At 43.3% G+C, this 23,334-nt stretch overlaps 1 protein-coding gene across 1 annotated transcript in view; it reads right to left on the reverse strand.

The window, feature by feature from the left end:
* Positions 1-3,981: 3,981 nt before the first annotated feature.
* The window catches only part of LOC128448500 (voltage-dependent R-type calcium channel subunit alpha-1E), a 77,986-nt gene continuing 58,633 nt past the window's right edge, over positions 3,982-23,334 (reverse strand). The window contains exons 21-48 of the mRNA XM_053431183.1: positions 20,438-21,355; positions 19,599-19,843; positions 18,591-18,702; positions 18,171-18,300; positions 17,368-17,427; positions 16,948-17,054; positions 16,756-16,767; positions 16,509-16,605; positions 15,308-15,468; positions 14,784-14,921; positions 14,023-14,224; positions 13,770-13,934; positions 12,923-13,033; positions 12,752-12,832; positions 12,432-12,617; positions 11,727-11,818; positions 10,888-11,047; positions 10,563-10,690; positions 9,457-9,553; positions 7,365-7,470; positions 7,155-7,262; positions 6,966-7,066; positions 6,543-6,649; positions 6,266-6,437; positions 5,800-5,928; positions 5,436-5,583; positions 4,657-4,829; positions 3,982-4,536 (exon numbers count right to left, since the gene is read on the reverse strand). Coding sequence (XP_053287158.1) covers positions 3,982-4,536; positions 4,657-4,829; positions 5,436-5,583; positions 5,800-5,928; positions 6,266-6,437; positions 6,543-6,649; positions 6,966-7,066; positions 7,155-7,262; positions 7,365-7,470; positions 9,457-9,553; positions 10,563-10,690; positions 10,888-11,047; positions 11,727-11,818; positions 12,432-12,617; positions 12,752-12,832; positions 12,923-13,033; positions 13,770-13,934; positions 14,023-14,224; positions 14,784-14,921; positions 15,308-15,468; positions 16,509-16,605; positions 16,756-16,767; positions 16,948-17,054; positions 17,368-17,427; positions 18,171-18,300; positions 18,591-18,702; positions 19,599-19,843; positions 20,438-21,355 — 4,801 coding nt within the window. The remainder of the gene's footprint in view (positions 4,537-4,656; positions 4,830-5,435; positions 5,584-5,799; positions 5,929-6,265; positions 6,438-6,542; positions 6,650-6,965; positions 7,067-7,154; positions 7,263-7,364; positions 7,471-9,456; positions 9,554-10,562; positions 10,691-10,887; positions 11,048-11,726; positions 11,819-12,431; positions 12,618-12,751; positions 12,833-12,922; positions 13,034-13,769; positions 13,935-14,022; positions 14,225-14,783; positions 14,922-15,307; positions 15,469-16,508; positions 16,606-16,755; positions 16,768-16,947; positions 17,055-17,367; positions 17,428-18,170; positions 18,301-18,590; positions 18,703-19,598; positions 19,844-20,437; positions 21,356-23,334) is intronic.

The raw sequence follows: 23,334 nt of genomic DNA on the forward strand, positions 1-23,334 counted from the left end.
GTCTTTCATGCCTTTTTGGGCCATTTCAACCTTGAATCCCAGATAGTATTACTTCTATGAAGTGGGCATACACATGTTCCACACTAGAATTAAATAGAAATTTTAGGTCTGGGTGCTCCCTTTCCTAAATGTATAATCTGTATGCATGTCCTAGTTTGCAAGAAACAGCACAAATGCAATGGTGGGACATAAAGTATATTTAAAGTTTAAAGTTAAAGTTCTAGAGTAGAAATTATCTGTATTTTTCTAGCGTAGAAAATATCTGTATTTTCTACTCTACTACATTTTTACAATGCATTGTGTTACATGTTCCGATCATTTTTTATATTTGTATATATGATCTACAATGAGGCAGCAGCAGCATCACTGGTGAAGAAGAAACAGCTAAAATGAATTCAGAAGAAGTCGAAATTCAGCCACGATGATGTAGAATGTTCCATTAGGAAACATAGACCACCCTCTGAAAGTGCTTTTAATACTTTAAGTATACCTAAAAACAAATGCTTATTTAGGTTTAAGTAGAGAAGTTAATGTTGTACATTTACTTAAGTAAAATGTTATTCCTACGCTACTGCACAAATGTGTTGGTATCCCTCCCTGATTTAAAGGACTTCAAATCATTGATGTTGCTATTGAGCTAATGGACAGATAAGTCAGCAGCACTTTTGCCAAAACTATTTTGATTTTAATAATTGCACTTAGTTATATTTGGGAGCTTGGCTCTGTTTTGGAACATCGCTGCCCTTCCATGAGCCTTCATGGAGAGTGAGGCCAGGAGAGCAGATGCTAAAAGACCCCGGCACAGAACAGAACAGACATCGATGACGATGATATTTATATTGATTCGTTCAGAGTCAGCATGAAAAGGAGGCACTGGGGTGGAAGCAGAAGGATCAGGCAGCTAAAGCAGCTCAAATAAAGCGCACAACTTGAGCAATTGAAAGCATAGAAGTATGGATGTACTACAGAAATAAACTTGTAATATCAAATGCAGTAATATCAGCCGCAGGACAGAAAAGACAAGTGATCTCTCTTTAATGGTCCTTGGAACAGATATGTAAACACTTCTTTTCTTAGAGTCATAGTCATTCTTTGAAATAAAATAAAAACAGTGCGATAAATTAAACATTGATTTATTTTTGTACAGTTTATTCATTCATTATTTACCAGAAAGCATTTCTATCTAGGAAATCCAGGCTTGATGGGGAAACTCTTTTGGCGAGCGTCCCCAGGCACAGAATAGGCTGTTCTGTACAATCGAGTTCAAGTCCTATAGGCTGCGAACTACAGGCGGAAGCCTTAACCCCAACCTGTATACTGAACCTGGAAACTGTATAAATCCACCCACACTTGAACGGAGGTTTATCCTCTAATATTACGTCTTATTAGTCCAGGAGTTTCTGTTTCGGGCTTTAGCAGGTCGGCGTGATCTCTTCTGACCCGTCAACATGTGTCCTGTGTTCACATTTCAGAAAACATGTCAAACTCAACATTTCATCACAACTCAACAGCACATGATATAAATATACATCTTACTCAGGGGCAACAACAAATGTGAGAAAGTGTTTGAGGATGGTGACAGTGAATGCTGGGAATGAGGAAGCATTTCTCTGCCGGATGTTTCAGAATCACTGAATTAGCCTAAATAAATCCTATTGAACATAATGGATACACACAAACAAAAAAAAACACACCTCTCACACATCTCCCATTATCAAATCACCATGATCATGCATGTGGCAATTTACTATAACACTGGAGCACAGGAAATACCATTATGCTTGTTTCTACTAACCAAAACATAGACTCCAATGTGACAGAAACAAAGTGGCAGTTAACAAAGACACAAACCGTACTGTGCCTGTGACTCCTCCTCTTTTCCATTTCCTTGAAATCATTTGCATCACATGTAGAAAAGACATTTAATTTCTCACTGTTTTCATCGTCACGTGACAGAAACACTTCTGAAGAGGTCGCGTCCTCGGCTCTGTATGTACAGGAAGGAAATGGCTTTAGTCACCTCTCCACAAAACATCGACAGGGGTAATCCAGCACATCGATCATTTGTTTTTCTGTCCTACAGGGCCAGAGCTGTTAATCCATGATCCCATCAGATGTGTTTGAAATCTCCACTGGTCCTTGTTACGGCGTTATCCGTGAATATCATGCTAACTGATGTATAGTTCATTTTAGGTCCAAGAACCGAAGAACATCTTCAGGTTTCAGATGAGAATATGTTACGAAACCACAGTTACAGTATCCTGAGACAAAGCATCTCTTATTCTTTTCTTCTTCACGCCACAGATCGAACACATATACTCCCGATGAATGAATACTCCACAGACATGACAGCTCCCTAAAAGTGAAGCCAAAGCATCTTTGGCTGCAGTGTAGGTCAAAAATCCCGCCTCCTCCTTGTTAGCAGTCTGGACCAAATTAAAAAGTCACATCAAATCAAGTTTAGAGATGGTCATTTTAGGTAGTTTTTGTCACATCGATGCAAGTTTGAATGTTCACTTTTCTGGTAAGTTTGGCTTTGATTAGTTATTTGATATATAAATATAAAAACAGGATGAAGCATGATTGACAGCTGAGGCTGACTCTTGATTGGTCGAGAATGTACCTCAATAAGAAGCTTCACGCCACAATCACTTGTACGCCATCTCCCAATTATGTCCAAGGTGCAAGATGGCGGCATGTGTCCGGGATATCTTCATGTTTGTACAAGAAATATGGGCTACAGTCTGTAGCTATGTCTCAATTCAGAGGCTGCATCCCACGGAGGCTGCGTTTGAAGACCGATTGAGTCACAGCGCAGCGACCAGGCTGTCGCGTTTTGAAGACTCCTCCTAATGCGTCGTCCATTCCAGAGAAATGAATCCTCAACCATTCGGATCCTCAGGTCAACCTATCCCAGGATTCAGTGACAAACCTTTTTCCGAAGAGGTAATGGCGCAGGCAAGAGAAGTCTGATGCTTAAATATCAGGCCTCAGCTCAACCTAACAGCTGACGGTACACATGTTAGAAAAACAAGAGGCATTAAAACATTCTCGTTATGTCCAACAGCAGCTCTGTTGCTAGGTGACAGCAGGACAAGCTGGTGACACCGATGTCAGAAATCCTCTGTGGACAAAACCGTCTCATTTCGGGTCTTCACGGTTTGTTTGGCCCTTGAATTGGGACACAGCTCCATTTGCACTCACTTACTCTCTTACTGTTTCACATAAGGACTAAAAAAAGCACTTGACCATCGTTTAAAGGTCTGCAAATCGATTTCCTGTATTGACTCCTCATGGATTAATGACCACAAACCATGTGGATGTAGGTTTTGTAAACATGAACTGGCGGGAATGGCCGCTTATTATCCGGCAATTATTTGGCTGAACCTTGTTTCATTGCTACAGTTAAAACTATGCACAGCAAAGACTGACAGCTACCTTCTCAAATGACCTGGACTTATGAACCGAGAGCTAAAATACATTCAACGTATTACATTTTTACATGCTATGTTCACCTACACTAAATTCAGTTAAATCCGATTCTACAAGAGCATTGGACACCTCAGATCAACATCTCACCACATTTGATCAAACTATCAAAACACTAACCCGTGTGGGAAGTTTTCGGCCACGCATGGGTTTGCCTGCAGCGAGCTACTCGTGTTAGCGGAGGTCTCTGCTATACTTTTGATTTGGCAAATGTTCACTTCTGAGAGCGCGCACGCACGCACACACACGCACACGCACACACATAAACACACACACAAACGTAGCCTCCCTCCAACTACAAGAGGACAAACAGGGAAGGACACGTTGCACACAGACACCCAAGTATCCAGATAAAGAGCGGTGGCGTTCAGTCCTGCCCGTTATGCTACTGGTGCTGAGAATACAAGGTCTCAGAGCCACAGACGAGCTACAACCGTGTAGCTCTGAGGTGCCCGTTCGCCCCCCCCCCCCCCCCCCCCCCTTCTCTGCGTTTTAGCAGCGGTCGTCCTCGTCCGTGTCACTTAGCAACTCGCTGGCTCCAGCCGGACTCGTATTGCCCAAGGGCTTGCGGAAATGCCCGTTAGGAACCTGCCACGAGTGTCTAAGCTGAGGGGCGGAGCTTATAGCGTTGGCCCGTCCCAGGCTGGTCGCCATGGCAGTCTCAAAGGTAAGGGTATGCTGCCTGTCGCCCGCCTCGCCACTGCCGAGGTCCGCGTGGTACGGGAGGTAGGGCTCTGAGATGTAGCGGTGAGGAGATGGGTGACTCTGTGCTAACACCTGACCTCCGGATGACCCCTGATTCGCAGCGGGGGGCCCGGCCTCCTTGTCGGCCTTCCACGAGGGCTCTGCGGAGCCAACAGGGCCGTCCTGAGCCTGGGTCTGTCCCTCAGAGGGGTTTGCTGGTTTGGGAGAGGTCTGTGCTGGGCAAACCAGAGGAGAATAGGAGATGTAAGGCCGCGGGCGAGAGGGCGTCTGGGGCAGCTGCCGTCGATTACGTGGAGTGCTGGACTCTGAGGCTGAATGGGCAGGGCTGCCTGAGGTGTTGACCTGCAAATAATACAAACACAAAAGGGAGGAGGTAACTGTTACATCATTCAACTGTATTCACAGGCAACAAAGACAGTAACTGGTGTGGAGATCGATCATTTAACACCGCTGAGCATGCACCTGTCTCTGTGCGCGTCCTTCGCTGGGTGAGCGGGACCGTCTCCTCTCACACGAGGCGTCCTGGCTCCGCTCCTCAGAGTTGCAGCGGGACACGTCTGGGGACAGTAGGTGGCGCCGTTCCTTAGATCTCCCTCTCTCGTGACTACTTGCTTCTCTGTGGTTGACTCTTGCACCTGTGAGTTGAGACAAAACATTTAGAAAGTGAATGAAACAACATCTACTTTGACGTCAAAATGGAGAGAAATACCTTTTTTTCCCTTCATCATATAAATGACAGGTAAAATTATGCAATCAAGGAAAACTGTTGGAATTACCCTAAGTCCTATACTTAAGTCCTATACCTAACCCTAACCCTAACCCATGCTTTAGAACTATTATTCTAAAGCATGTATCAGTTAGTAAGAGATTAAATTGATCAAACCAGCAAATAGTTTAACTATTGGTCAACACTTGATGACATTAACCAATTAAAAATGTCCAATTTCCATTTAAAACTGGGCACAGCCATTTAAAATGGAGCAATATAAATAAATTTATATATTTTTTTATTTCAGTGTGTGACTCTATCTGTAAGGTAACTGCAATCATTTGCAACTTAAAGCAGCTGAATTATTGCATAATATGTTGAGGTTTGTAAAAGATAAACGTATTTAGCTAATTCCTGTATTATTTTCCAAGTTTTTTTTTTTTTAAAGTTATCAAACGTTTCTCTCCGGGATGAAACATGACTATGAATGTGAATCAGACTGTGGGAAGTGAAGTGATACGAGTCAGGTGACCTCTGTAGCTCCTCTGTCGGGGTCGGTATGTGTCGTCAGGACTGACTCTCTCCAGAGAGTGTTGTTCCTGCCAGAGGCCGTTCACACACTGGTCTCCGATGGTGGAGAAGGAGCGCTTCATCAGCTTACTGTCTGCTGACAAGCCAGGCTACACACACACCCACAGACACACACACAAACAAACAACCACAGGAGGAATCCGTTAGGCAACCATGAAATACAGTTCACATCATGTGCCGAGGAACTTCAACAAACTACATAGGATGAAAACAAATAGTTTCAATCCAGTGCAGTCAGGCAGCAAGTTCTCTACCCTCTAATTCTTAAAGTACTGAATACTGGTTTAAATGTAGGTAATTATTACCTGCGGATCAACAGCCAGTCTGGGCATGGAGGACGCTCTGATCGATGCTGTTCGCTGAGGTGATTTAACAACTGTTGGGTCCTGCCTGGCCTGCTGTATCACTTGGTTATACTCCACTACGTCCTGCACCTACAATAATACCACAGAGAGGAGGACTGAGTGGGATTTATTCACATCTTTTACCAAAAAATACATATTTGAGCCTTTTAGAGTCGGAACCTGAAACTGGGGCCACTGGAGAGGATTTAAGCCTCAGTACATTGGGCTTCCCAAATATATAAAATACTTTTGTGTAAAAAGACAAGTTAGTTGTATCATGGAGTTTTTTTTACTCAATTAATATTATTTGTAATTTAGTGTATAAGTTGGCCAGTTGGTATTTGACAAGGTACCAAGGTCAACTTGGTACCTTGTCAAATGACTTGGTAATGGGTAATCTCTGGGGAAACACTTCCTAAATTGTTACCAGTGTGTGTAAATGGTGGTGGTGGTGATGATGTGGGTGTAGGTAAGGGAGGTAGGGTGAACGGTAGTCGTCGTCGCCCTCCTCCTCCTCCTTCTCGTCCCGAGAACGAGACAGCGGCTGCAGGAACATCTCATGGGGGGACATGGGGCTGAGCGTCACAAAACCTCCTCTGCTGAAAGGACACAAAGACTCAGGGCAACTGCGGCAGACACATACAGATAAATCTTTATCTCCACACACCAGTACTGTGTGAAGAGAATAAAATGTGAGTATTTACAGAGCAGATCCGGCACCGTGTTGAAGAAATGAAAGGGATTTAGCATTGCATAGGATTTCTTGAGGCAGAGAGGAAGCATCCATACGCTGGAACATAGGAGCGTGTTTCTATGGGGACACAAGGGAAAGCAATAAATCAAAGATGAGTAGATGGCTGTGTTTAAACACTGGACAGCTTTGGATGAAAGTGAATAAAGACGTCGTTGTATTGTTAATGAGATCAATGCTTTGGTTTAAGTTAAAACTCTGTGTTTAGTGGTAGCAATACATTCTGCAGTCTCAGGCTTTCAATTAGTTTAAACGTCTTAATAGTGGCCAAGATAAATAATCAGAAACTCCATCAGTGGATGCTTTGAGGAAATAAAAATAATCCCAAATTGATCGTAAGGAAAAAAAATAAAGCAAGAAAAGTAACACAAGGGACCTGCTCCTCCAGTTGCTGTCGGAGCTTCTTGGCCTTGCTCTGCTTGTAGTAGTCCATGATCATCATGGCAGCATAGATCTTCCCTATGGTCATGTCACTGGCTGAGGAGGAGAAAGTAAAAGCAATCAGACCACTTAACAGCAGCATGTGAGTTGTCTTGTGAGGTTGCAGGTGTAACGCTGACGTCACCTTTGTGAATGGGAACCAGCAGGTCCAGCGACTTCTGAGCGAGATGAGGCCAGATGACGCTGATCTCCTTCTGCAGGTCCAGGTCCATCTGGTTTCTGTCCTCTCCACCTGGAAACACAAAGCAGAGACAATGGGGAACAAAAAGCCTTATAGTTTAAGCTCATTTAATTTCGGGTCACAGTGGATGTGTGTGTGGATATTCGGACTAACCTCTGGCTATCTTGACTTCCAGCGCGGTGCGGATGAGGGCCATGAGGGTGGAGGTGAAGTGGACGGACATGTCATCGTCCACAGGCATGTTCATTAGGACGAGTCTCTGATGGCAGCAGAGGAAGAGTAAAAGTCAGTCCCAACCCAGGACAACAACAAACTATAAAGAAAGAATAATAGAACTGAAATAATAGAAATCCCAGAACGGCTGTGGTGGCTCATGATACTTTTTTGGATCAGCCGTAACGACCGAATCCCTTTCAAATTATATTTAAACAGATTTTTACAATTGACCAAGGTCAGACACAGACATTTAAATGTTTTATCATTGTGAGCGTTTTTCAACCTTTTCATTGATTTCTCCAAGAATTATTCATGGTTCTTGATTACTGACTAATACATAAGAGCGTGTGACATTTGGTGCAGATCCAAGAACAAATCGAGATCTAGTGAATTCCAATGAGGTGTCATAAGAGGACCGTTGGGCTGAGGTATGAACTCTACTTAGTTCCAGTCTTGTTCTTTCATGATTTCAAAGCAACTAGCTTGGAAATAAAGAAGAGCATATGAGCCACCATGGTCTTTCTTGGAATTGGTACTAATTTGAAAAGAGCGTTTCCATTTCACCAACAATTTCACAAAGCTATACAACTTAAACTCAACTACCCCAATAGATACATGAGTACAGGGAGGGCAGGCGTGTCATTATTTCCTGTGTCTTCTGTTTAGATGAAAAACAATTATTTTGAGCAAATACCCAACAAAGGAATCTTTACGCATGTCCTCTCCTGTCCAGAATCTGCAGATAATGTAAGTTTCATAAAAAAGGACGGCCTCACACATCACACTGTGCACTAAGAGCATGACGTTCGTCTGTGATGGAACATGCTTGCAAGCTCACAAACTCACGCAAACAACACACACACGTGGCAGGAGGCACATGCAAACAGATACATGTCAGAAAAGGAGAAGTATGAGGGACGTGAGAAAATCCGGCAGACTCCTTCACGTGACAAGATTTAAGCAATTAGATGTTCTGCGCTCTTGTTAAACTACACTGTCGAAAAAATAAGCTCCACCGAGACTCTGTCATCAGGTCACAGCAAACAGAAAGCGACGACTTATTTCTGTGCCAAGATGCAAAGCAAAACAGCCAAATCATTACTGCAGCGATATACATGTATATCTGATAAACTGACAAATACTGGAACTGGAACATCATGTGATCAACAGAAAAAATGCTCTGCCTTTCCAACATAAGACACAGACAGTGTTTTTCCTCATCGGTTAACACATGAAGTGCCTGTTGCTCTCCAGCGTTTAGTCTACCTTATATGCCACCTTGGAGGGGCATTTCTTGCCAAGGCCTAGAGGTGGCGACATGTGGGTCAACATCTCATACATGTCTGTGTAATGGATTCGACCACTGGGGGCGCCAGGTAGCCATGAAGATGGGGGATGAGAGAGGGGAGGGAGAAGGAGGGGAGGAGAGCAAGGGAGAGGGATGATGTTGGAGGTGGAGCAGAAATTGAATAACGGTGGAGGAGTCACGCAGGAAGGGGGTGGGAGGGTAAAAGAGAGGAGGAAGAAGAATGGAGGAGATACAAAAGAAAGGATTATTCCAAGGCAGCACACAGGAGGAGAGAGCATACGTAGGAGAAACAAAACAGGTTCTATTCTTTCTATGCCGCCAACAGCACATAGAAATCTGGGAAAGGAGAAGACCTCGGACAGGATGAGCCAAGGAATGACAGCCTGGATCTGGAACGACTGTCTAATACTCACGTTCTGTAGTGCTGTAGGGTTCCCGAGGGTTATAACACATTTTAAAACCAGATCCAAAAGATAGAAAGAGACCGGCTTCCCTCAAGTTCATCCAAAATCCAAGCTTTTATCATTCAAAAAGTATGTATTTTTCATAATTCTGGATGAATGAGGGACACCCTGTGCCTTAGTATCCTGAGACTGGAGTCATTCTTTGACCTGAGTAACAAACTCCTAAGGATTTGTTACTTCCTGAGGTAATGGTTAGTGAAGGGAAGGAGAGCAAGGACAGGAGGGAGTGGTTCTTGACGTTGGGGGGGAACCAAACCTTGCACGCCACCCTGTGGGGGCAGTTCTTTCCAAAGCCCAGGGGAGGTGAGATAGTGCGTACAACTTTGTACATCTCCTTATAGTGCATCCTACCACTGGAAAGAACATACACGTCTTTAGTTGTGTGTCATTGGAGCCTCTTAGTTCACAAGAAGAGTGAAGTGACTTAAACGGAGTCAGTTCTCTGAGGTAAAGATCAGAACATATAAAAGCAGCAGTTTTAAGACATCTTATCATAAACAATATTCAATCAAACTTGTTTCACTCTTTGGTGAACACATGAAAATGATATTGTTTCATAACAAAAATGGAAATCTGAAGCTCACGCTGACATTTTCAAACTTTTACTCAGGGCTGACAGGAAAAGTTCCAGAAAATGTCTGGTGCCCATGGCTGATATTCGCATTCTCATAATCAATCCTTCCAAAAAATGACATATTTCAGTGGATGTCTGAAAACAGCTTGAGAGCACTTTTTCCAATGATTAGAAAAGATGTTCTAGCCTGTGTCAGCACTGTGAGATACTGCTGTCTAACGGAGATATGCATTTATTCATATCAACAATATACTGTCGCTGTAACTTTATTTACAGGAATAAAGTCTTTCTTAATTGTACCACAGTATCCATTTGACATGAGCATACGGTGTATGAACCATGTGTTTCACTACATATAAAGGACCTATTGGCTCTTTGTCTAGTGTCAGTGAGATAAATTCATGTTTTTCAATGTCCTTGGTGAATAAAGCTACAACAAGTTTGTCCAATTTTGTAGGTGACGGTTTCTGTCAAGTTCAGTGTGCTGTGTGACGCTGGAGTGTGTATATAAAGATGGGTGACATGCCCCCAAAAGTGAACCTAAAGCATCTTGATTTCCTCCTGGTGGCTGGCTGCAGCATAGGTTTGAAAAGATTTAAGAAGTTCCAAAATATCTACCAACAACCCTTTCGTTGCCTTCATCAATGGATATATGTTTATGCATTGTACTAACTTACTATACATGTCTTTTATGTAATTGTATCAACTACAGAGTGACTGTATCATATCAGAACTAGACATTTGAAAATTGTGCGTGCACAGACTGCCTTGTTGTTGGAAACACTTACCAGGCAGCACGATCATACTCCCCCCAGATCCGGACAAACTCATCCAGGTGGTGAGGGCCCAGGATGGACGAGTCTCTGGTCAGATACTCAAAGTTATCCATGATCACAGCCACAAAGAGGTTCAGCATCTGGACAGAAGACAAACAGCAGTGGCAAAGAGGCCTTGATGTTTATTTAAACATATAATCAAGAAAATAGAAGTGCAGTTCAGCATCTCTTGACAGATGGTTTAGCTCCAGGTGAAAACATTTGCCAACACACAAGTTATCCTTGTTTGAAGTTAATTAATTAGTTAATATTTTTTTTTTTTTTGTGCCTTTCTTACCAGGAAGGAACTGAAGAAGATAAAGGAGACAAAGTAGAAATAGGCAAAGTCCGAGCCGCAGCCTCCCTCCTGCTCTGACGTGAGAGAAGGGTCCGTCTCGCACTGCTGCCCCCCCAGACACGACAACATGATCTCCTGCCATGATTCCCCTGTGGCACTCCTGCACACACACACACATTGCACAACATGAGGAGTTTGAATCGTCCAGTTCTCAGTGTATCCACAGTTACGTCTGGTTTGGCAGGAGCAATCAAAGCACGAGGACTCGCACCTCCAGCTCAGAGTCAGTTTTAAGAACCGGCTCTGAAACGGAGATGTGGTTGTGTAGTTAGACACACACATGTACACTACACACTGTATGTCACAATTCTGATTTAATTTAATGCCACTGTTGCTTCTTTATTTTGAGCTCTACTGCAGCCAAAACTGAGGGGGTGCGATTTTATGTAAAGTTTTTTGTCATATGAGAACAAAATTGCACCAATGTGGGAAAATAAACACAATATCAACTCTTATTATCACTATAACTGATCATTCTACCTTTATTTGCTCAAAGGGTAAATGGTAGACTGCAGCATGTATCTCCTCTCGACACTGAGCGGCCCCTTGGGTACTGGGAGAGCAAAGTCTTTCTAATGTAACCTAGCAACGCGATTCAGACAACATTAAAAAACGTGTTACTTAGTGAACCAAGTGTAGCAAATCAAGAGGAGCGGTGGATCACAGCCGGGTCTCAATTTAACACTAAGATACTAACTTGTCGAAAGCACTGAAACAGAGCCGCTGGATTAAGAGGAGAATTCAGTGTGTAGAGTTTCCGACGAGGACAGATCTCCTACCTGAAGAGCAGCATCAGAGCACAACTGAAGGACTTGAAGTTGTTGTGCTGGTTGATGTGAGTCTCCTCGTTCAGCTTGATGTTCCCAAACACCTGATGCACACAAACACACTTTTGCAAAACCATTGGAAACCTTCAGAATTTAAGATGGAATTTTCACCATGAAACAAGTTAACTTGGGATGCTTAAGGAGGCTGGATTTTATTCTAGAGTGTGGTCTTCCAGGTTGAGAGTAGGAGTTTTTTCATGTTTAGATTTTGTAATGCTTTCACCTGAATCCCTGTGCTTGCACTCAAATTGCTCCTGTTGGTGTTTAGACTTGCTCTGCTTGTGCTCAAAATGTGCACTCATATATTTAGTAGCTTGGCTAAAATTCCAGCATTGAGCTCTTCTCCCACTGCTCACGCTGCTTCTGTGCGCATGTGTAAAACTTCTGCTGCTTCTCATGCCAAATGTCGTGATGAAAATGAAAAAATGTCTGAGCGCAAGCAGTTTGAATACAAGCAGAGCAAATCTAGGCACAAGTACAAGGGCCTTTGCAGTGCAATTGCAGGGTTTGGAGTGAAAGCAGTAAGACATTCTCTCAACCTGAAAGACCAAGCTGTTGAAGAGAGAGAAGCTAAAATAAACCAAAATAAAGCAAGTTGAACACCCTCTCTGCAGAGAGACAGAGACTGATCGTGTCTCCTTCTTTACTCCCTCTGACCTGCATGCCAATTATGGCGTAGATGAAGAAGAGCATGGCGATGAGCAGGCAGACGTAGGGCAGGGCTTTGAAGGACTGGACGAAGGTCCACAGAAGAATCCGGATGGTGTAGCCTTGTCTCAGCAGCTTGATCAGACGAGCAGCTCGGAACAGCTTCAGGAAACTCATGTTGAACGTGTCAATAGACTGGTAAAAGGACAGAAACCCAGTAAATGTTTATATTTAAAGATCAAGGTAAAACTGTGCTGGAAAGTGAACAGAATATAAATTGGAATTTCACCCAATGTTCCAGTCAGTCGATATCATGTATTACTTATTACCTGCAGGTCAACCACAATCTCAGTGATGCTGCCCAAGACGGTGATAAAGTCAAAGATGTTCCACGTGTCTCGAAAGTAGTTCTGCAGAAATATGGAGGAGACACTTTGAGTCATTTCCTAAGAGGATCTTTAAGTCACATTCACGTTGCATTTCTTTCCTTTTGCTCTCACCAGAAAGCCGAAAGCCATGATCTTGAGGACACACTCGACAGAGAAGAGAACAGTGAAGGCTGTGTTCAGGTGCTTCAGCACGGCCTCGTACGCCGGCGGTGCAGAGTAATACTGGAAAGAGAAAGGGGCCAGAAATGAAACCACAGGAAATTTGTGCTACAAGTGAGATAAAAATGGAACTTCCCTAAACAGCTCACTGCAGCTCAGCCTCATGATACCAGGCTGATACCAGTGAGAACCTCAGCCCTGAACCCAGCAGATCTCCGGGTTGATGGAAGATTCCTCCAGACTCATAAATCCTGCCTCAGTCTCTGCACCTCTCATCAGTCGCACTATAAAAGGAGTCATTCCTCTGGGGGCGGCAGCCACCGTTAATGAGGTCATGCTAAATAGCAGCCCCTGGACATTAAAAATCAATATTTAATACAGGCTGAGTCACCCTGTGTCTTTCTGTCCGTCTGTCTGACGAGCAGCGCAGCCCGAGAAAAGGGAAGTTCGGGGAATAAATTGTGCAGCGTGAGTGGTGGAAAAAACCTGAAAACATCAACCGATCCAAAAGCAAACATCACAGTGTGTTGAGGTGGTGCTTCCAAAGAAAGGACACTTCAGGGTCTGCACCGTCAGGAGTGACACATCTGGGCTTATTTTAAACCCAAAGTGTTAACAGTCGCAGGTTCATAACAGAAGATGTTGCCGAGAAGCGACACAAGGTGAGTTTTTTCCTCTTAGCAAACAGGGATGTGTGAAAAAAGTATGTGTCATGTTCAGGAGTGGGGGCAGACAGAGAAAATCTGGTTCAGGTCTTATTAGAGTTCAGTTATTTATGTCTTTGCCTCATCTTCCTCACCTTCATCATCAGCACAATGGTGTTGAGCGCGATCATGGCCAGGACAGTGTACTCAAAGGAGGGGGACACCACAAAATGCCAGAGACGGTACTGGAACGTGTGACGGTTCTGCGGCATGTAACGGGTCAGGGGCTTGGCACTGATTGCAAAGTCGATGCACGCCCTCTGAAATACAGGAGAGAGAGAGAGAGAATGAAAGAGAAATACATAGAAAACATGGCAGCTATCCTGGACAGGAAGAATCTTTCCTCACCTCGTTCTTCTCCAGGCTGCACTCCTCCATCATCTTATCCCCCTGCTCCTGGAAGGTGATGATGATGAGAGCCACGAAGATGTTGACGAAGAAGAAAGGGAAGACGACAAAGTAAATGACGTAGAAGATTGACATCTCCATCCTGTTGCCGTGGCTTGGCCCTCTGTCCTCCTCGGTCACGTCCACTGAATGCTGCAGGACCCTGAGAGACACAGAGACACAGAGACACAGAGACAACAGGGCAACAGTCAAAGGTTTATCAGTTTATCAGTCAGTTATTAGTAAATAAAAAAATAATATTTATAAATAATATTTATAAATCAATTTGACTCGAATTAGCCCAGACTTTTATTTCCCATATTGTACTTTGATGAAGAGTAAAAAATTATAATCTAACTTCTCTATTTAAAACAAATTATCGTTTAATATTTTTTTTAATGTAAAAACTACATATGTGCTATGACAGCTATCAGATGGTTGAAAGTATCTGTATTTGTAATGTATTTGTTCACTGGATTGAGGCTCAAATACTAATATGTCATTTGGAAGAGGACGTCGTTTGACAGCAGCAGTTCATTAATAAAGGTTGGAACAGTTTAAATCCACAAGCAATGATAAATGATTACATTTCAATAATTTATTTAATATGACTAAATAACATAATATGTCTCCATATAAAGCTCTGATTTGAGAATTATGAAAATATGAGCAATATGTTGCTGATAAACTCTGATGAGCATGAGAATGGGAACTCGACTCACTGAGGCCATCCCTCTCCAGTGGAAACAGTGAAGAGGGTGAGCAGAGCCCAGATGACGTTGTCGTAGTGAAACTCGTGTCTCTTCCAGTCTCTTCTCTTCACCTCCTTCTTGTCCTTCCCGTAGTCGATGTAGTAACCCCTGCAGCAGCACACAGCAGAGGTTCATCAGACTATAAACACATTACAAGTGCAGGATATATAGAGAGAGCCTAAAAGGGTTTATTCTCTTTAGTGTCACAAAACAAATACAGTTAAACAATATCAACCCAAAAAAGAATGAATTAATTAAATGATTAAAGAAAGAAAGACAGAAATAGTTAGGGAAAGAAGAAGTAAGAGAGGAAGAGGAGGAAATGAATTAAGAACAAATTGAAGAAAGTTAGTATAACATCTTTTTTAATTAAATGTGAACAAAAAATGAAGAAAGGAAAATACAGGAAGTGACAAGCATAAAAATGAAGACAGATGGAAGTACATAAACAACAAAGTAGGGAGGAAGTACTGAAAGAAGTAAAGGAGTATTACTGGCAGTCCTTCTCCGTGTCCTTCGAACTGTCAGTACAGTAGAAAAACTTCCCTTTAAAGAGCTGCACAGCGATGACGGCAAAGATGAACATAAAGAGTTTGTAGACAATGAGAATGTTGAAGACGTTCTTCAGAGACGTCACCACGCAGTCAAAGACCGCCTGGAGGAGGAACAGAAGTGAGATAAGAGGAAATAAAAGGTGCAGGGCTTCAGATATTTCATTTTCACATCTTTTCCACATAAAACTTTCAAGATTAGCAGTGATACATGTTTTCATTCATGTAATCAAATTTATGTTATCGTCCAGTCGGGACTTTGCTTGGTGTTTTTATCTGCTGGCGTGTAGCCTGTAGCTTTGATTAATTCTCTCCAGTCATATATAAAGAATATGAAAGTTTTAGTTTATGGATATAGAACACGTAAAAGCATGAAATGCCCTTCAGGTCAAATAATTGAAATTTGACATGTACATTTGTTTTATATATTTCTGAGCGATTGGTATTAGTCTTCCATCTCCATATCAAATCCCACTTTCACTTCTAACCCTCTCCTCTCCTTTCTAACTACCAGGTTTCTTTAGCTTCTTTATATTTGCTCATCTCCCATCTCTCTTCCCTCTCTCTTCCCTCTCTCTCCTCTGCCCTCTCTCTCCCCTCTCTCTCTCCCCTCGCTCTCATCTCCCCTCTCTCTTCCCTCTCTCTCCTCTGCCCTCTCCTCTCCCTGTACACAGTCCACGTGTGACGTAAGGCCCCTGACAACACATCTTCATGGTCTAATGATCCCAGTTTGTTACCTCATGGTTTATCACCTTGTCTGACTACTTGTCCTGTCCCTGCTCTGAAGGAGGTCATAGGGTTGGTTCCTGTCGGTGTGTGTGTGTGTGTGTGTCTGCTTTTGTGTGTGTGTGTGTGGACACTGTGGTGAGAAGGACCACTAATATGTTAACATATACACTTGAAGCCTGCTCATTTAATAAATCAAAATACATTATCAGAGAAGAAAGACTGATTTGGGTGCTATACAAATACTAGTATATACTGTACATATGCATTCAGGTGCACTTGGTACAACCTGTTTTATATTTGTATTGCTTTGATCGCCTAGAGTAGTATTTCTAAAATCTGTTTATCAAGTAGCTCATAATGGTAAATGCTGTCAGAATGATACAAACAACACAAATAGAGACGGAACATGACTGACCTTGAGCTTGGGGAGTCTCTTGATGGTCTTCAGTGGTCTGAGGACACGCAACACTCGCAGAGATTTGATGGTTTTAATGTCCCGTCCTTTGTTGTTTCTGTGCAGCACAACAGAGAGTGTATCACACAGAGGAGCCCTTTAAGTGTCACATTTTTAAAAACTCCTTGCAGAACTGCTATTCTACACAAGTGATACTCTGAATATTGCAGGTTTAAAGATGCTAAAATCTCTAAGCGGCGGCTTTTACCCCAACACATTGCTGCTCGTCAGTCCAACAGGGGGCGCCATGCACAGATGAAGGAACAACAGGAGAGAGGAACACATATATCAACAGTTAGAAACAGAATGGAAGAGGAGACTACACCTGATTTAAAGACAATTTGATGATTACAAACATAATGAGTGATTGTGAGTAGTTAAAATAAGTCATGTGACTGACGTGAGGGCGAACGCCACCAGTGCTCCCACCACGACGATGAAGTCCAGGATGTTCCACAGATCTCTGAAGTAGGAGCCGTCATGGAGGATCAGACCCTGGTCGATCATCTGAGGACGACACAACAGTGTGCAATGGTTTCATGGAACTTTAAATTCAAATCTTTTTAGGTGTTTCTGATTAAAGTAATCATTACACAAATCATTTCTTATTGTGTCATATTTGAAAATATGTCTAACAACAACAATCTTTGATGGACAAATGATTTTCATTTTCATGGGCTTTTTAACTTTGGTAAAGAAGCCAACATCTATGCACAAAAGGAACTTTGAGTCCCTGAGAGAGTTTCTGTTGCTCCATAGCTTTTTACAATCATCTCATTAAATGACATCATTAGCGCACCATCTCTACACAGTAACTCACCTTAATTATCATTTCAAATGTGAAGACTCCAGTAAAAACATAATCAAAATAACGCAGGACCTGCAACATGTGAGAGACAAAGGAACAGTCAACAGAGAAAAATTTGAAAATAAAGCCATTTAACACAAAAAATAGAAATCAGTTATTCCGCAAAACTAGAATCGTCCCCTTTAGCTCAAGTGAATGTTTGTACCAAATTTGAAGACATTTCCTCAAGATGTTCCTAAGATGTTGCAGTCACAAGACCAAAGATGGGTTTTGTGAGGTCACGGAGACCTTGACCTTTGACCAGCAAAACCTAATCGGTGTGGTTGAACTGAGAGTTTGTTACAATTTGGAATTTCTACTGGTTGATATCATGAAGCCTGAGTCGTTACTTCAGACTCTCAGCTTGAGGTTTACTAAGAAACAGTCTGTGAGGATAATACAACACAAGATAATAAACATCCAATAAACAAGCAGGCTCAGAGTGCCTCACACTTCATTCACCTCACTCATCAGCGATCTAATTGCCTCCCATCAACTCACATTAGCAACCTTTTCCAAAGCAATTTAAGGAATGTTTTTTGGAATAATTTTTTTCTTTTCTTTGTGGCACGTTGGCTGTTCAGCACTGATGAAAACAGAAATGAGGCCCGAGGCACAGATAAAGGGTGATTGAAATCAATCCCAGGAGTTAGTATTGATTTGGTTGATGGTCGTCGCTGAACCAGCAGAAATATTCCAGCTCATATTAAGTTATTAATGTAACAGCTGTCCCTGTGTCAGAGACACTTACTAAACAGATAAATGAGAGCATATACCTTATTCCAGTCAGAGGAGGTAGCCACAGGGTCCTCAGCAGCCAGAGCTATACTACTGGCAGCTATAACCAGCAGGATGGACATTTCAAAGTACCTGAGGTTCACCACGTAGTGACATGCTCGACGCACCCTGAGGGGGAGCAGATGGCAGAGTGAGGTCACGTACCACATGAGACTGTGCGGGCTGAAAGTTAATGGCAGCAGGAGTAAACAGCATGGAGAGTGTGCAGCAAATCTAAACTAAATAGACAAAACACCACATTTGAACTGCCATCGCTCTACATCACAACAATGTTCTCTTGAAACCTATATCCCTAAAGACGCTGCACTGCTGTGAGGATGTCTGTGAAAAGTCTGCTCCATTAAGACAAACTGTAAAACTCAGTTTCCTGTGAGGGGCGGGAGTGAAAAGCCACTTACGGGTTGTCAGGTTTGAAGATGAACATGCTGTTTGGCGTCACAGTGTTGACAGGATTTGTGGCCTCGGCCTCCTCCTTCTCTGACTTACAGATTTCAGGATCCTTGCTGTTCACTAGAGGGGGCCAGGAGAAGTCATATTATATATAATTCGGTTCTGGGATATACTGTGAACTGCATCAGTGAAACAAAGTGGGGACCGACTCAGATGGGGATGTGACTCACTGCTTCTCAAAGAGCTTGAACTCTGGGGGTTACAATTTCAAACTAAGTGTGATAGATATCAAATGAACAAGACCCTGATGTATTCCTTTTGTTCAGATTCTTTCAGTAACAACATTTTTGTCAAATGTGACATTTCGTCAAAAAGCGAATGTGTTTTTGCCAGTTTGAGAATTAAACATGGCTCACAGCTCAGAAAGAATTACGTTCATCCACAGATATCGAGATGTGGGAAAGGCTTGGATTGAGGATCCCTCTAATTAAATGAATCCTGTCCCATGTAAGAGTAAGAGTAAGAGATATAATATATTTTATCTGGAGATATAAGAAATTGAAATGATTGTTCTGTATTTGTAATATCTAAATCAGTTTATATGAAGCCTGCAAGGATAGGTTTTATTTTAAAAACCTATGTCACCACCTCTGACCCCTTTACTTCCACTCAAATAACTGTCAGTACTGACAGCAAAATTGCTCATACATCAAAATGACGATGATGACAAAAATAGCCGACGGTGAAGAGCTTCTCTGTAAAAAGAGATAAAAAAGTAATAGATTTTTGTCACTGAGGAAACAAACTGTCAGCTACAGGTACCGCAGCAATTGACAGATTAATTTACAGGAGCACAATTCAGTCACCAAATCGGAAAGACAACGAGGTGTCATATTAGCAGGTCCGAATTCCACTTATTCTAGGTGACGGGGCTGCAGTGAAGTAAAGGCAGTAATGTCACAATCCTTTACTAATGTTACCAGAAAGCAACTGAAATCCCCCAACTGCACCAGCACCTGTGATTGTAGAGAGCTCCATGCATGAAGTTGCACTGGGCATCTCGAGGACGACACTGGAGCTGAGCTGAGATTTGTCCTCTTCCTGCTCCGCCTCCTTCTCTTCTTTGTCGTCCTCTGGTTTGGCCGGGGGGGAAGGGTCTGATTGCTGGAGAAGCACGTCTTGCTTCGGAGGACAGGGGTCACTGGTGTTGCTCTGCTGGTCAACTGGTGGGTTTATGTCTCCTTCTTCCCCTTCAACCTGTCTGCAGATACAGAAAAAAAACACATACGATAAAGTACGGTTGTAGGGTGATGAATCTATAGGCTTGAAAAGAAGAGAAAGATTGTGTGTTTGTTTTCAGGTCACATCACAAAAAGTCACTGGTAATAAACATAGAAATATGATGTCCAGGTATTAATCTGACCCAGAAACCTTTCTGTATATTATCCTTCTCTCTACTTGAAATCATATCCGTCCTTCTTGACTTTATTTGTTCTGACTATTAAGAATGAAACGTCCTGCTAAACCATAGATTCTCTATAAAGATGGACGACAAGGCAGCTCCCAAAAAGTAGAGACAAACCATCTTGTGCGCCACCTGATGGCTGGCTACGGTACAGGTCACAAACCTCCACCATGTTAACTGATGAGGCAAATTAAAGTTAAAGAAGCCTATACAGGTCAAAGACATTTCTCTCTCGGGGTCATTTAGGTGGTTGATATCACTCGGATGATTGATTAAGTGTTGATTTTCACAGCCAGTTTCGTTTTAATTTGTGTACAACATAAGTGGAGACGGGTCGTCCATCTTTATTTCCAGTCCATTGCCCAAACAAACATGTTTGTCTTGTCTCACCTGCTCTCCTCAGGTTCGGACACCACCTCCTCCTGTTTGGTCTCCACCTCCTTCTCTTCTACTTTCCCGGGGTTTCTCTTTCTCTCTCTGCTGACCGAGCGACTTGCCAAATGGCCTTCGTTCTCGGGAGATGACACCTGACTTTTGGCTCCACTCTTACGGTCACAATGATGCGCTGCCCTCCTGGCCCTGATCCCACTAAGACCTTCCATCTCAGGAGTCAGCATGTCAATGTTATCTGGTGGTCTGAACTTCTTCACCGCCCTGTGCTGGCGATCACCGTTCAATCTGGGGCTCCTGCGCTCACTGATGCTGTTGTGAGCCTGATTAACACCCAGTGTTTTACTCTCAGAGACGGTCTCTGATTCTGAAGGCTCTTGTATGGTCAAAGTCACAGACGCCTCAGGCAGAGGCTCATTTGTGGGGTCCAGTGACTCAGGGACGGTAATGGGGGGTTCAGATATGTCACTAGCAAGGACGGCGCCCAGAGGCTTATCCACAGACATGGGGGAATCCTGGTTCTTTGCCGGTGATCCTAAGGGATCGGCCGGGCGTTTCAAACTGCCAGACGGCGTGTTCTGCATGGCCTTGCGGTGCAGCGACAGTGGGTGTCCTGGCTGGGCCTGGGCTGAGGCCGGAGGCCCGTCCTTCTCCTCGCTGGGGCTGGTGAACAGGATCTCTCGGCTGGACATCTGCCGGTGTCTCCGCAGCTGACTGGTCCTCTGCTCCCAAACTGACATGGTCATCCTTTTTCTCCTCTCTCCCCTGGACATGAAAGAGTTAGAGGGATTGAGTGGTGGGGGTGGGCGGCCCTCCCTGATGCTGCCCTGCGCCTCCTCCAGGGAGCAGGAGTAGGTGGGGCGGCTGCGGTGGATTGCTCTTTTCCTGTACAGGTAGGGCCGCCTCCTACGGCTTCCGCTGAGAAGAGAAAGACAAGACCTGACGTCAGAAGCAGATCATTTATTACATTCAGTGTCACGTTTCGTAAAAACGGTTGATTAAGACTTTATTCATCCAGGTTTGATATTAGTTTGCTCGGTGTCAGACTTAAAATTCTACAATAAAAAGTTGTAATTAAATTATCAATCAAAACACTTGCATCAAAAACTTCACATCACAGTACAGAGCAGGTGCTTTGGTCTGATGTTTGAGTGGTTTATCAACAACATAAAAAAAAAAGCATATTCATCTTAACATGAAGTAATTTACTGGATCAATGGGGATGTTGGGTGATACATTAGGAAAGCCTGGGACTGTTGTGTGACTTTTATAACAACAAAAGTATGAAGCAGAATGAAATCAGTGGAAATAGATATAAGAAATGTGTAGATCTGAGAGTTGGGAGGTACAGGACAGAGCGTGAACAGAGCATGACGACACAGGATGAGTCGGGGACATTTTACCCCATTTAAGAAATTCAGAGAGCAGGGCAGACAGTGTTACTTACTGGAGTCGAGGACTCTTGTGTGGTCCGTGTTATCAATGAGCGATTGGTTGAAAACAAGACATTAGTGCTTTTGTGGGCAGAGACAAAACAGGGCCAGGAGACACACACAGCAAACGGTCCTCAGAGATCGTAACCTGGCCTTTCACACAAAGACCACGTCACGAGAAGGACTACGCGCAATGTTAATGGCATTTACTAGATGTTCTCCATTTGTTATTCATCGCTGAAGGCTAGAGCTGCTCTTTTAGAAGACTACACGCACACATTAAATATTAATTTTATACTTAACCACAACATGATGCATTCGGTTTGCAACTGAATTACTGAAAAGTGGACTTTCTTTGCTTTGGTGTGTGTCTCCATTGGAGCCAAGCGGCACATAAACAAACAAGATGGTAACAGTGTTAGAAACAGTTAAAAAACATTCATAAACATAACAGTCAGTACAACATGGATAGAAGACATCATTAAAAGACAGTCAGGGTTACAGTATGGGTAGAAAACACTGAGATGGGGGGGGGTAAGAGAACATTGTTAAATACCCTTTGTACAAAAGCCATCACATTGGGATGCAGCTCTGAACACCACTGCCACCTCACTCACACACTTGCATTCCTTCAGGACATGCTCGTCAAGCCAAGGTCAGGAAAATCCATGTGCGCAGCTTCAGAAAATAATGCGCTAAAATATTCAAAATGCTCAAGAGCATTTGAGGCGAGCGATCGAAGACTTCACAGCGGAAGAAAAACTGCACACACACTGAAAACACCATCCAGGTATTGCAGTTTTCGTATGATTTGATGCATTCTCCGTGAGCGTGTGTACAACTTCGGTTTTTCTTCCTGTAATCATGCCGTCCAGATACATGCAATCCCAGGGTGAAATGATCATCAGCCCCCGACATGCAGCATCTCTCTCTCTCTCCGTCTCCCTTTTTTTTTACTGAGCAAATGCTGTCATGCAAGTTGCTTCAAGGTCACCGGGGGCAGGTACTTGTGGGGTTTCACAGCTGACATCCGAGTTGAGACCAGGAGCCCTTAAAGTTCACAGTGTCCTCTCTGAATACAGATGCCGGCCCAGACGACCCTGAGGCATTCCAGTCTCCTCTATGGGCTCTGACAAGGGCCTGACCCCTCAGCTCGCTCAACTGACACTGAACCACTGCTACACTTTCACTTTCTGCCCTGGTTCTTCTCCTGGTTCGGTCTGATCCTTCAGTTCATTTATGTGCAGGAAGTTTCGAGAAAATAGCAACAAAGGCCTTGAGGAGGGAGGGGCAGGAGGAAAGGTTAGGAAGGAAGGGAGTGAGGGAGGGAGGGAGAGAGGGAGGGAGGGAGGGAGGGAGAAAGAAACGAAGGAAGGAACAAAAAGAAAGAACTGGAGTGATAAAGACAGAAAGAAAGAAAGAGAAAGAGAAAGAAAGAAAGAGAGAGACATAATGTCTGTGTGA

Source organism: Pleuronectes platessa, chromosome 9 (genome assembly GCF_947347685.1).
Source record: "Pleuronectes platessa chromosome 9, fPlePla1.1, whole genome shotgun sequence".
Taxonomy (NCBI): Eukaryota; Metazoa; Chordata; class Actinopteri; order Pleuronectiformes; family Pleuronectidae; genus Pleuronectes; species Pleuronectes platessa.